At 42.7% G+C, this 11,838-nt stretch overlaps 4 protein-coding genes across 4 annotated transcripts; 3 read left to right on the forward strand and 1 right to left on the reverse strand.

The window, feature by feature from the left end:
- Window positions 1-398: 398 nt before the first annotated feature.
- Window positions 399-1,679, forward strand: BDB00DRAFT_801925 (ubiquitin-related domain-containing protein). Its single transcript, XM_053121913.1, has 4 exons — window positions 399-532; window positions 608-897; window positions 963-1,167; window positions 1,251-1,679. Exons 1-4 carry the CDS (start codon window positions 499-501, stop codon window positions 1,292-1,294), a joined length of 573 nt encoding a protein of 190 aa, XP_052984064.1. The 5' UTR covers window positions 399-498; the 3' UTR covers window positions 1,295-1,679.
- A 2,510-nt stretch (window positions 1,680-4,189) lies between these two features.
- On the forward strand, window positions 4,190-7,054 carry BDB00DRAFT_916219 (uncharacterized protein; the record flags this gene model as incomplete). Its single annotated transcript, XM_053128707.1, has 8 exons — window positions 4,190-4,362; window positions 4,453-4,618; window positions 4,695-4,741; window positions 4,847-4,910; window positions 5,064-5,297; window positions 5,407-5,551; window positions 5,645-6,247; window positions 6,345-7,054. 8 exons carry the CDS (start codon window positions 4,190-4,192, stop codon window positions 6,962-6,964), a joined length of 2,052 nt encoding a protein of 683 aa, XP_052984065.1. The 3' UTR covers window positions 6,965-7,054.
- Window positions 7,055-7,521, forward strand: BDB00DRAFT_540209 (uncharacterized protein). Its single transcript, XM_053117788.1, has one exon. The coding sequence runs from the start codon at window positions 7,144-7,146 to the stop codon at window positions 7,480-7,482; it is 339 nt and encodes a 112-aa protein (XP_052984066.1). The 5' UTR covers window positions 7,055-7,143; the 3' UTR covers window positions 7,483-7,521.
- A 1,937-nt stretch (window positions 7,522-9,458) lies between these two features.
- Window positions 9,459-11,837, reverse strand: BDB00DRAFT_801938 (interferon-related developmental regulator-domain-containing protein). Its single transcript, XM_053121914.1, has 7 exons — window positions 11,368-11,837; window positions 11,000-11,279; window positions 10,667-10,908; window positions 10,473-10,587; window positions 10,156-10,390; window positions 9,989-10,053; window positions 9,459-9,898 (listed from the first exon to the last, which is right to left on the reverse strand). Exons 1-7 carry the CDS (start codon window positions 11,508-11,510, stop codon window positions 9,713-9,715), a joined length of 1,266 nt encoding a protein of 421 aa, XP_052984067.1. The 5' UTR covers window positions 11,511-11,837; the 3' UTR covers window positions 9,459-9,712.
- Between the last annotated feature and the right edge of the window lies 1 nt (window position 11,838).

The raw sequence follows: 11,838 nt of genomic DNA on the forward strand, positions 1-11,838 counted from the left end.
TGAAAAGGTGCTAGTGGGTACATATTGCAATATACGAAGAATTGATGAAGGTTACAAGTATCACGATTATCATGTCATAGGAGGGACATCTTAGCCATAATCGACCTGTTAATCATCAATTTACTATTAAAGAAAACTAAGATCGAAGTTTCAGGTGCAAGAGCATGTAATTGTATATGTGCACTATATGAAAAATACTCATACGGTTATACAATTGTACCTTATCACACAAAACCATGGCAGATCTATATATTATACTGTAAGATGAATATAAAGAAGCAGCGCTTTCCTTCCTTTTAAAGAGGAAAAAACGTATACATGTACTGGTTCTACTTTTACTTACGAAAAGTTTTGTTTGTAATCCAGGAAAGACTAAGGAAACAAGAGATCTTATATGCATTTAGTTATAAATTTTTGTTTAAATCGGGATGGTTACGCCTTAAAGCTCTCTCCGCAGGGGGGTGGTTGGAACCGAGACAACCTTTCATTTCACACATAATGTTGAAATTCAAAAAGCACGAAAATAATAAAGGTAAATTTGCACAAAAGATGTTTACAATGACTATTCATGAAATGGTTATCTAACTGAGTAAGTATGGAATATTAGATCAAGATTTAAGCTCATCTTCAAAGCGTCGTGACGACAATAAGGAAGACGACAGCAGCCGTCGATCCTGCCGTCATCGTTCACGATCCCGCTCGCCCGATCGACGAGAACGCCGCCGTAACCGGTCACCGTCCGACAGATCGCCACGCCGAGACAGATCTCCACGACGCCGAGATAGATCCCCTCGTCGAAACCGATCTCCACGTCGAAGACGCTCACAATCGCCTGAACGACGGCAACGACGACGCAGCCGGTCACCTAAGGCTTCCAAACCGTCGAAAGTAGAACAGGTACCAGATAAATAATATCTGTGACGACTAGATCAATTTTTCTAACAAATTCCCACATGTTTTAGCCAAAGAAAGTGGCACCACAATACAACTTGATTGAAATCGAGGTCAATGACCGTTTGGGCAAGAAAGTGCGCGTCAAATGTAGTCCTCAAGATACGGTCGGCGACTTTAAGAAGCTGGTTGCTGCCCAGATTGGCACAGATCCGAAGAAGATTATGCTGAAAAAGTGGTACACGGTGTTCAAGGATCATATCACCTTGGATGACTGTAAGTCGTCTGTTTTTTTTTCTATTCGTATGGAAAAGGTTACAGGGACTCATGTAATGTCTTGGTTTCTTTTTTCCCCTAAGATGAGCTACATAATGGAATGAACGTGGAATTATATTACCGTTAAATCTGGGAGTGCATAATAAATGGGCTATTAGGCGGGCGCATATATTATCCATCTCTTATCACACAAGACTTATCGCATTCTTACCTATTTGCTTTTTCACAAGAGTTATGTTACCCCACAGTTTGGATTCACTTTTTAGTCATCCGCGACCAAGTGTCCACTCATAAAGGGTTCCGTGCGAGGCGCTTGGGAATATTTATTATGACATCTCTATTCAACGTTTTGCGGGGTGATAAGTACAACTGATTCTGTAGTGAGCCGAGCCCCAACCCCGCCCTTGTGTTGAAGCATCGACGATGTTGTTTCTCGTGGCGTTGCAAGGCATACTCATTGATGTAAAAAGTGGCTTTATCTGTCGCGTGATGATATGATGCTTGCTTCGAAGTCAGTTTTAGCATAGAAATCTTTTTCTTGTGCGCCTCTTTATATAAGGAAGAACGATTAGCGCGTGATGGAGCAAGACGACGGAAGATAAAGACAGTGGAAACTTTCTCTTGCCTACAAGAAAACGAGCCTCATGGAGGTTGGACTAAGAGCAAAAATAGTGTTACAACGTGTCTATTTCTGAAGCTCACACATGCTATGTGTTGTTGCTATTGGCTACATAGAGTCTCCTTGGAGACGAGTTAAAATCACCAGGTGGTGCACTATCGCTCACTGGCATACGACTCTGGCTGGAAGCTCCGGATCTTTCCTTGACTACCTAAGATACTTTTTCTTGCATATTCTCTTACTTCCGTAGAGCAATGTAAAACGTAGATCCGCAAAATGTACCATAAAGTAGGAGTGAATGATGCTATTACGGGAACTGCTCTTCCTCCTTTTCGGGAAAGATCGATAACCTTCTTCGCCTATACGATAAAACCGACATTTTGATAATACGTTCCAATCCTGTTTTGGAAATGATTTCAAATATGAGAGATCTTGATAGCACAATATGATGGGACCAATCATGCTTGCACTGTGATCATGTCAAATTGCAAGTCAGCATTAACTTAAACAAACAGGTTCAAGGCTCAAGTCTGTGTGTCATGCACGGTATACAGCGTTGCCGAGAGAAACCGACTGAGCGATATGATGACCTACTCTACTTGTGTTGATGTTCGATATCTGATCGTCAGACATGACTACAAGTCAATTGTGCGTCGTGGTTGTCGATTCAACAGGGATCAATCACGCCCGTTTCCACTGCCCCCCGAGAACCTTTCCGTCGCGGATAAAATGCGTTTGCCACACCGTGAAAAAAAAAACAATCTCCTGTTTGCCCATAGGAGCTCGGGTACACTTTTAGCATTGGGAATGACACCATCGAAAAAAAAAGAAAGAAAAAAGCTTGAACGTGCTCAAATAACTATGCGACCACCACATTAAATAAAGTTAAGCTTCAGAGTTAGAGGGCACCTGTACTCTTCGATGACGCGTCTTTTTCTACGAAATGTCAATAATAGTTTATTTTGTACATTGTTGATCAGTCGAGAGTACTTGCTACAGAAGAAACGGAGACCAGAATGGCAAAAGAAAAGTGGTGGCTATCGGCCCGGGCCCGTGAACTTACAGATATACCCCAAAACACCAGGCAACGTCTATGTTCGAACAATGGTAGTGGGTCCTATTTTTGACAGGTGGCCGTTATGCGTTTGACGTTAAATATTTTATCCCATAACAAACTCAACGTCTCCATACGCCAACATAGACGGAGGCGGGTGGAATGTAAATTATAGCATGCACGGTAAAAAAAAAAAAGACCAAGGTTTTTCGGGAAATCAAGTATGATATACCATTTTGCCCCGATATACCAGCCGGCGCGCAACTAGATCGCCCGAAGAGAGCGTGTAATACACAAAGAGACGTTGGGAGCTGAGAGTAAATGCTAGAAGGATTGAAGATTTGTTTGCTATTTTACCGTTGTCCGCTTTGGCGCCATTACAAAGGCAACCACAAAAAAAGTTTTCTCAGCAGCCGCGTGGAGAATAGCCCAATGTTTCCCCAAATTGGTGGGTTGAATATGCTATTTCAGAAGCAGCTGCTATTTTAGAGTTTGTCATTGCTGCCGCCACGCAGACGCCATTTTAGAACGGAACCGGGTTACTCATAGAGGTGGATATCCAGCCCCTGTCCTTAGCATGTGGGTTATCATCGGCGTATACAATATCGTAACGATGAGCCCTGAGCTGACATGAAAGAGGGGGAGGAGGAGACGGCCGGGCAAAAAAACGCGAGAGCAGCAGAGGTCGCATGACATGATTAAGATCCGCATGCCCTGGTCCCAAAATAGAAGGTAGTGCACCGATCGTGTCTGTGCTTTGTGAAGCTCGTCATGCTTGTCACACAGCGCAGGTCGCTGTATCATAGAGGAGAGTTGGCGATGATAGACGTGCGCGCGCCTCTCCCTCTACGAGCGAAAAAAAGAAGGTTTACGGTGGAGCATATTTGTGCCCGCTGCTGCTTTCCTGCCCTCCTCGTCCTTTACTTCTTTTAGACGAAACTAATAGAAAGACAATATTGAAGGAGCGTCACAATACATGCCATCCACCGGAGTTGCTGGTGGCCGGTATATGTGTGGGCCTGAAATTAGGTGCTTTATTAAGAAAGGGCGGGTAAACTGGTTGCTATGAAACGCCCCACGTTACAGCCAGTGGACAATTTACTTTGCACGGCAACAAACATGACAGCGCCGGGGACCGATCTGATTGGCTGAAAAAATCATCTGATGTGCGTCTCAAACACGCCACCCAAAGCGCACGCTCTTTTTCCTTTTGCGCTGGTCCCCCCAGAAACACCCACCCACCATTTCTTTTTAAGGGTCTCTCTTCCTTTATACTCTCTCCGATCAAGAGATCCTTTATATGGGCTCATTATCTTTGTAACGAAAATAAACCTCTTTTCAACTTCGCCATGGTTTCAACCTCCAGCCTACTCCAAGATGTCCTCTCGGACCCCAGGCTATTACGCTCCTTTGAATCATACTTGCGCCGCTGCGGCGCCCACGAAAACCTACTCTTCATTGAAGCAATGTCCCAGCTTCGATACGAAAGCGACTCCTCCAACCGCGAAATCGCGCTCAACAGGTACGAAAATGAGGCAACAGCTTAACGTACTTGACATGCCCATGGAAGAGAAAATTTTCATGTATTGACTATACACAATAACAACTGCAGAATATACAAGTCCTTCTTAACCGAGGGCGCTGGCCTTGAATTAAAAAATGTTACAACCAAAGAACAAGTTCGACGAGACATGGAAGCCTTACAATGGGCTATCCTTCGACGCGAAGATGTCATAGAAGTTCTTCAAGATACTGAAAGTCAGATTCTTGCTGTCTTGGTACGGCACACGATAATAAACAATCATAAAACATTCGACTTAGCGCTCGTTTTCCTAATACACATCTATTTTAAAGACGACAAAACTGGAAGATTTTATCCGTGCAAAAAACATCCACATCGAGTAAGTGTATTACACATCATGAATGACGCACAACACAACACACCTATCTCCTCCCTTTCTCTTCCGAAATGCGCATGTGCTTACGAGTGGATTTTGTTACCGTAGCGCATTCGACCATCGTCCAGTGAAAAATCAAATACGGGTTGTCATCATCGGAGGTGGATTTGCCGTAAGTTTGCCAAAGCCCACTTTTTTTTATATTTTCTGTACTTGACAGCGCTGTTGTACAACGTTAACCATGTTTACCTCAAACAGGGATTTACAGTAGCATCCATATTAGACCCTATGCCATTATTTCACGTTACAGTAATCGACACGAAAGGTACTTCGACTTATTAGCACCGTCTATAATGCTGCTGGTTGCTTACTGATTTGCTTGGCAACCCCAGATTCCTTCGAATATACCCCTGGCATTGTTAGGCGCATTGTAAATCCCGAAGCGACAAGCTCAATGCGTGTACGACACGACGCCTATGTTCGGAATGGCAAAGTAATAATTGGTTACGCCAGAGACATTGGCCACGATGCAACCTCGATCCAAGTCAACGGTGAAACGGTACGGGTGCCTCTGCACAAAGATACTATCATTTTCTATCAAAACAACAAAGCAGAGTGTAAAAACCTCGAATCACTTATTTGCTGCTATTGTAAATTCTTCTGTATAGATTAACTTTGATTACCTGGTGATTGCAACCGGAAGTTCCTATGCTTCGCAGCTCAAATCCTATGACGTTTCGGTTCTTTACCGTCTCACCGGTTTGGAAGAAAGCAACGCAGAATTATTAAACGCAAAGCGCGTGCTTATTGTCGGTATGTCAAGTACATTTCTTCTCTAGTAATATATTTGAACGTGCGCGGAGGTGACTAAGTATATTAATCGATTTATGTTGATTTTTGTAATAGGCGGAGGCCTTGTAGGATGTGAACTAGCATCCGAAATTGCTTTGCGTACCTTCCCTGGACCTTACCCTCATAAACATGTGACGCTAGTCGAGTCTCATTCCATGGTCATTAGTCGGAGCGAAGCACAGCAGCGAGAAAAGGCCATGGAATACTTGCTCGATCTAGGCATCGAAGTTGTGTGTAACGAACGCATTATCGGTCTAGACGGCAGTGAAAGCGGTGGCATTTACCTTGGCGCCAGTGGCCGCGTGTATAGCGGCTATGACAAGATTTTTATGGCTACCGGAACGCGTCCCAACAACTCGTTGCTTCTCAACAGCTCAGATCTTGACGTTTGTCTCGACAGCTGGGGCAGAATTCGGGTTAAGCCGACGCTTCAGCTCGACCACTGGAAATACACCCACATCTTTGCCGGCGGCGATGTAACCAACGTTATCGAGGAAAAGACCGGCTACGCTGCCACTTTGGCAGGCGTCTGCATTGCACGCAACATTTGTCGATTGGTCAAGGGAAAAGAACCTCTACGCCAAGGCACAAAAGGTACTTTACCAGCCCCTGACAAACCGCTCCATGGTATCAGCGCTCAAGGCGGTATCGGCAAACGTAAGTTTTTCTTCGAAAAACGCAATTGACATTTGGATGACAAAGAGTCAAAAAATTCTGCCTATGTTTAACCTTTAATTTGATATTGTCTCTGCAGAGAAACTCGGTATGCTGAAGAAACGGTTCGCATTTCTGAATCCTTCATGGGCAGCTCTCAAATATTTTGATGAACAACAGTTCCTCAAAATGGTCCAAGGCGAAGCCGCAAGCTCTTCCCAAGCACTTGGACGTATGCCTCGTCGACTCACACTTCCATCCAACTATGCCTCTTCTCTGATTTCTCAGACGTCCTCACTCTCCTTAAACAGCCAACCTCCGGTCAGGCCCGAACGACGCCGTCTACCACCTACACCGAAACAAAGCCGCTCATTTGCTACATACCATCCCCCGTCTAGAAGCAGTAAGACACAACGCGACTATCACACCTGGGGATCCTCTTCAGCAAGAGGCTCTTCCTCCGTTATCAGCGCTGTCAGCGCTAGCAGTGGCAGCAGTAGCGAATCATCCACATCATCACTCAACGACTTTATACACAACCATTTTACTTATGGCGCTCCTGATCTGCCGTCACATACAGAAGACGTCGAAACCATCAGTACTAAAAGCGCACCTACTAGCACCAAATACAAATACCGTCGCTCCAGTTTACCATCCGTCACATCCTTGGCCTGGGATCCTCCAGCTACCCCCACATCCAAAAGCTCAGCAAGAACATGATGATTTTATGTAGAATGATGAGTTTTTCTGTACATCTTTCTTATTCCCTCAGCACTTGTTTCTATTCTTTTTTTGCATATTTTTCTCGATAGAACTATATACCTGCCTTCTAATAGGTTAGATTTTATTATAGAGTCTATGTTAAACATGACACGACCACACGTACACACACCCATAATATGATAGAATGTCCTCCTCACCTTCATTGCACATTTTTCTTTCTTCTCTCTTTCTACATACATTCATTTCATTCATTTCCTTTTCAGTTTATTAAAAAGTTAAGCGCACGACTAGATGACTACAACCATACATCCTGTTTCCGTCATTATGTGCTACTATGCATGATCGTATCCTTTTTAGGTGGTAATTTCGCATTCTGTCATTACGTCAAGAGATTTCTAAAGTGTCACTCAATCTGCTGTCGTTGCGGAACCTTCGCTTCCCATATGTCCGCGCTTCACCATCACAAAAAGATAAAATATGTGTTACGTTGTACCCGATACTGTACCTGGGTATAGTTAATCGCCGAAAACAACGCCTTCGGCTCCTGTCATTGACGCTGTTCGTCAGGTTGTATTGGGAGAGAAAGGTACGGATCAAACCAGGCGACTCGATCGGTACTTGATGGACTCTAGGCCTTTAACATAAATTGGACTCAAGGTGCGACAATGACTGTATACGAAACCCCACAAAGGAACACATAGTTCGCCTTCATAACTTTCTGTTATTGGAAGCAGCAAAGCGATTTTGTGTTAATTCGTCAGTAGTGTGCAACTTCAAGGATAAGTATTTGCAAGCACTTTCACTAACAAGGATATGTGCCCAATTCTTTCATGATAGCTTTCTTGAAAGCTGTTACCGTTCAATACTATTTGATACACGCATACCAGTGGGACTCCGGTTTTCGACAAACGTTGCACGCTGTATCTCAGCTCGATCCCTTTTCAAAGAGCGTTGCTTTCGAATAACGCTCAGGAGCAACGATGTACAAAGCATAACAAGTGCTTGGCGAACATTCTTGTAACGTAAATGAAGCCAGCTATGTTTCGCTTTACATATGAAAAAAAAGTATATGTGTTCCAGTACATAAAATGTGCCAACAAGCTACATATAATAATCATAACACATTGCGTCTACTGTTTTCTTTATTAGTTGTAGAGACACTAATTTTGTAGCAGATATTGTATATGTATGGGTTGCAAGAAGTGATACTGTATCTCTCACCTGGCGAATATGAGCACTATCATATAAAGCTACTAGACTGCTACTACTACCTTTACTAGTAAGATCAGTCATCCTTTCTCAATTGGGGTTTGAATTCCGTGACAACCCATTGAGTTACATAATAGTGTCGGAGACATTGTCGTACAACAAGCTGCTGCATTGGATAAGAGAAGAATGCCTCTGGGTTACCTTTTATGATCGACTGAGACGGAAGAAAACGTTTTCGCTTTTGTCCAGTCCGCGAATACCGCCCTTTAGAAGTTGCAGTTGGAATGTTACAACTGGTTATCCTTTAACGTTGATAATTGAGAATCTAAGAAAGCATACAGATTGCATACGAAAAAGCACCTAAAGGTACCAACTACTTCTGTTCTATTTACATTTCATGACACTAGACACAAACGTATTACAGTATCATCAGTCAGCACAGGAGTTCCATAAAACGTAATGGTCATTGCATTTTTGAAGTTCCCTATCGTCCTTGTAACCACAAAACAAGGTTATCGGTAAGACACAAAAAGAGACATATGCGCAAAGTTAGGGGGGAAATTTAGTAATCATCCGAGAAACTTTTGGCCAATGTACAACGTTATTAATGGTAAGCTGACTAAAGTAGCATATCTCGTACTACGCATCATGATTGAGTTTTCCAGTGTTGGATTATTCACCGTGAATATTCGGAGAGCTAATAATCACGCCGTGAAAAAGTGAAAAATGTACGTGGATATTCCAGCGTGAATAAACCTTCATCAATTGGAAATGCTTAAGGGAGAGCAAGAGAGAGAGAAAGCAAAGGCTCCAGAGTCCATTTATAAGTATAGGAAGGTTTATTCACGCGTAAAAATTGATTTGGCATGTATTATTCACGCGTGAATATGTTACATTCTTACTGTCCGTGAAAAATGGTCAACGTGAGTATTGCCAACACTGGAGTTTTCACACTGCGTTTTTGTGCTGTGCAGAGAACCGTAAAGTATAGTTTCACGTAAGCTCAGAATTCTACGGCGGTATTCATTACAAACTATCGAGCCTCCTCCTCCATGTAGTTAGATGAGACGATAATCATTCTACCCTGTTCTATATTGTGGCTATTGACGCAGAAAGGCAAAACAAAAACAACCTTTCTCATTAGTAAGAAGTTGTCATCGTTTCTCTTACTCGCCTTGTGTTGTGACTAATGACAAACGTCATTCTCCAGCCTGTGCTACTGCGAAGGCTTTATGTATAATTTGTCCTCACTATGGGTACCGGTCTATTACATGTGCTTTTTCTTGATTTATACAGATAAGTGTAAAATACACTCAAAGTAGCAGATACTTTTTTATTAATAATAGGATATACTGTATGAGTAATCTAGTAGTACATAGTAGTAGTAGTAGTGATAACAATTTTCTTTGGCTCTGAGGGGAAGATGTGTAGTGGACGAGGAAAATAAAGATGAGGTATACGCAGGAAGATAAGAATAGAGCCAACAAATGATAGTGATATAGTATTGAATTTTGGCTTTGTATTAAGGAGTTCAGTTCAGGTCCTTTTGGAACTTCTTGCGTCTCTAAGCTGCTTTGATCGCGCCTTTTTGTTTTCGTCGTAGACGTATTTCCGGTCAACTTTGGACATGCGATTTAAGTCGTCGTCGTTGTCTGAATCATCGTCCCCTGCTCTAAAATACCAAGCCGGAAAACGGAAGATTTGTCGTAGAAGATCATTTGACTATCGTATGCGTGATTTAGTATACATGAGAAAGAAGGAACACATATTTGTAATAGATAAAGGATTGTTTTTAAAGTGGCACAAACTTACCCGCAAATGAAGATGAAGTCCTTGACCCATTATATTTCTAAAAGCGTTTAAGATCAAAATTTTGGCTGCATAAAAAATAGATATGTTTAAAGTAACGTCAATAAGAAGAACACTTTACTACCACTGTTATCAAGAAAAAAAAAACGTCTGCTTGTTTGACTACTTACACCATCCACGAAATGTGATAGCTCTGTCACTGATTTTGAGTACTTCAATGGGAGGTTCGCCGTCTTCCACACTCTTGACAATATCACGGAATATCGATTTTTGTTCTGCACGGCTGCTTTTGCTCTGCCGTCGGCTGCTCTCCACTGACAACTCTCGTAAGGTGCGCAATAACTCATCCATATTGTCGTACTGATAATCATCGTTGTGCTCTATGTCTTCATCCTCGTCTTCATTCTTAATACAACAGCAAGCATATATTCGTCAGCTTTTGTATATATATGGTGGGGTTAAGCATAATGCTAATATGGACACTCACATCTCTGCATGTAGCTATCCGCAAGATTTCAAACATCGCTGCGACATTCTCGCCTGCTGCGGTGCGGACGTCTTTATCTCCTGATTCAAGTAGAACTTCGTGCATTGGCATTACTCTGAGATAACAAATCAAAACCGCTTATTAGATACACATGCACACATACACCGATGATTGACTCGAATCCCCACACTTACTTTTCAATCTCTTCCCAAAGTGCCTCTGGGTCCACAACGCCTTCGTAAAAGGTACTGATAAAAAGAATGCCGTATACACGCAGCCCCGTGCACATCAGTTGATCTATATGCTGCGGCGACAGTTCTTCAACATTGAAATCCTGTCCATCCGTTTCTATGAGGTCGAATACAAAGTCGCGCACGAGCTGCGTATCGATATCTGATCCGGCAATGAGCGTCACCAAGCCAAGGGTATGTAAGCACTGAAAATGTTAAAGCCAGTATACACATTCGTAAGTTTTCGTATTTCTATTATCTCTTTGATATCTCTCGTTCCCATTACTACGACTTTACGTTGGACTTTACGATAACGCTGTCTGCATTCTTGGTTGTTTTTTTCAATGCAGGCAAAATCTGTTGATATAGTTCGTCTTGATCATCCACGGCGTCCCCATGACTGATAAAGTTCAACGCTATCGCCTGTGCAGCCAGTGCTGATTCCTTGGCACTGCTCGATTTGCTCAACGATCGTCTCAAAAGAGTCAACAGTTCCTCGTTTCGTGGTTGCAGTGGCCCAGCAGCATAGTGGCGAGTGAGCAAAGTAACGATCGACGCAAGTGATTCTTCTCGCACACTTGGGAATTATAAAAAACGTGTTATTGAAATAAAGAAAGCAAAGGGGGTTGTCTGATTTAAGGAGGAAGTGGCGCGCGCAAGTTTACCTTGTTCGATTCACTTGGAGATCGTCAATTGCTTGATTTAGATTATCGATCCAGCCAACTCCAGGAGAACCATTTACTTCTTCAAACGTGCTTTCACTGTCTTGATCTTTGCGTGCAGAACGTTTAGAGTATCGGGTGGGCATGGTAAACAAATGAAAGATAATGACTCAAAAAAGTTTTCATACGAGACAGAAAAGGGAAAAGTAACACCACAATAAAAATTTCTGCTGTGCAGCAAAATTTATAAGGAGAGGTCATGCATGATTGCACTTCCTATATGTAGGCAGGTGCTCCCATCTTTGGATCACCAAGATTAAACTGCTTTTATGTAGGGTGAGTCCAGTCATCTGCATTTTTGATTCACTTATAATTATCGCCCTTGACAGTGGTATTGCAAGGGGCGAAAGATGGTGCACAGCGACGCGCTTTACAGAAAGCAAGACAACAATACGCCTTTTCTATTTTAAAAGT

Source organism: Zychaea mexicana (genome assembly GCF_025766255.1).
Source record: "Zychaea mexicana strain RSA 1403 chromosome Unknown BDB00scaffold_7, whole genome shotgun sequence".
Lineage (NCBI taxonomy): Eukaryota > Fungi > Mucoromycota > Mucoromycetes > Mucorales > Lichtheimiaceae > Zychaea > Zychaea mexicana.

What these genes read in the sequence shown, in the direction of transcription:
- BDB00DRAFT_801925 (XM_053121913.1), top strand. Translation starts at nt 499, where the DNA reads ATGTTGAAATTCAAAAAGCACGAAAATAATAAAG. An exon ending in AAAGCACGAAAATAATAAAG is followed by an intron (nt 533 to 607) that starts GTAAATTTGCAC and finishes ATGGAATATTAG; the next exon opens with ATCAAGATTTAAGCTCATCT. An exon ending in AACCGTCGAAAGTAGAACAG is followed by an intron (nt 898 to 962) that starts GTACCAGATAAA and finishes CACATGTTTTAG; the next exon opens with CCAAAGAAAGTGGCACCACA.
- BDB00DRAFT_540209 (XM_053117788.1), top strand. Translation starts at nt 7,144, where the DNA reads ATGATAGAATGTCCTCCTCACCTTCATTGCACATTTTTCTTTCTTCTC.
- BDB00DRAFT_801938 (XM_053121914.1), bottom strand. Translation starts at nt 11,510, where the DNA reads ATGCCCACCCGATACTCTAAACGTTCTGCACGCAAAGATCAAGACAGT. An exon ending in CTTTGGGAAGAGATTGAAAA is followed by an intron (nt 10,588 to 10,666) that starts GTAAGTGTGGGG and finishes TTGTTATCTCAG; the next exon opens with AGTAATGCCAATGCACGAAG. An exon ending in TATCACATTTCGTGGATGGT is followed by an intron (nt 10,054 to 10,155) that starts GTAAGTAGTCAA and finishes TTTTTTATGCAG; the next exon opens with CCAAAATTTTGATCTTAAAC.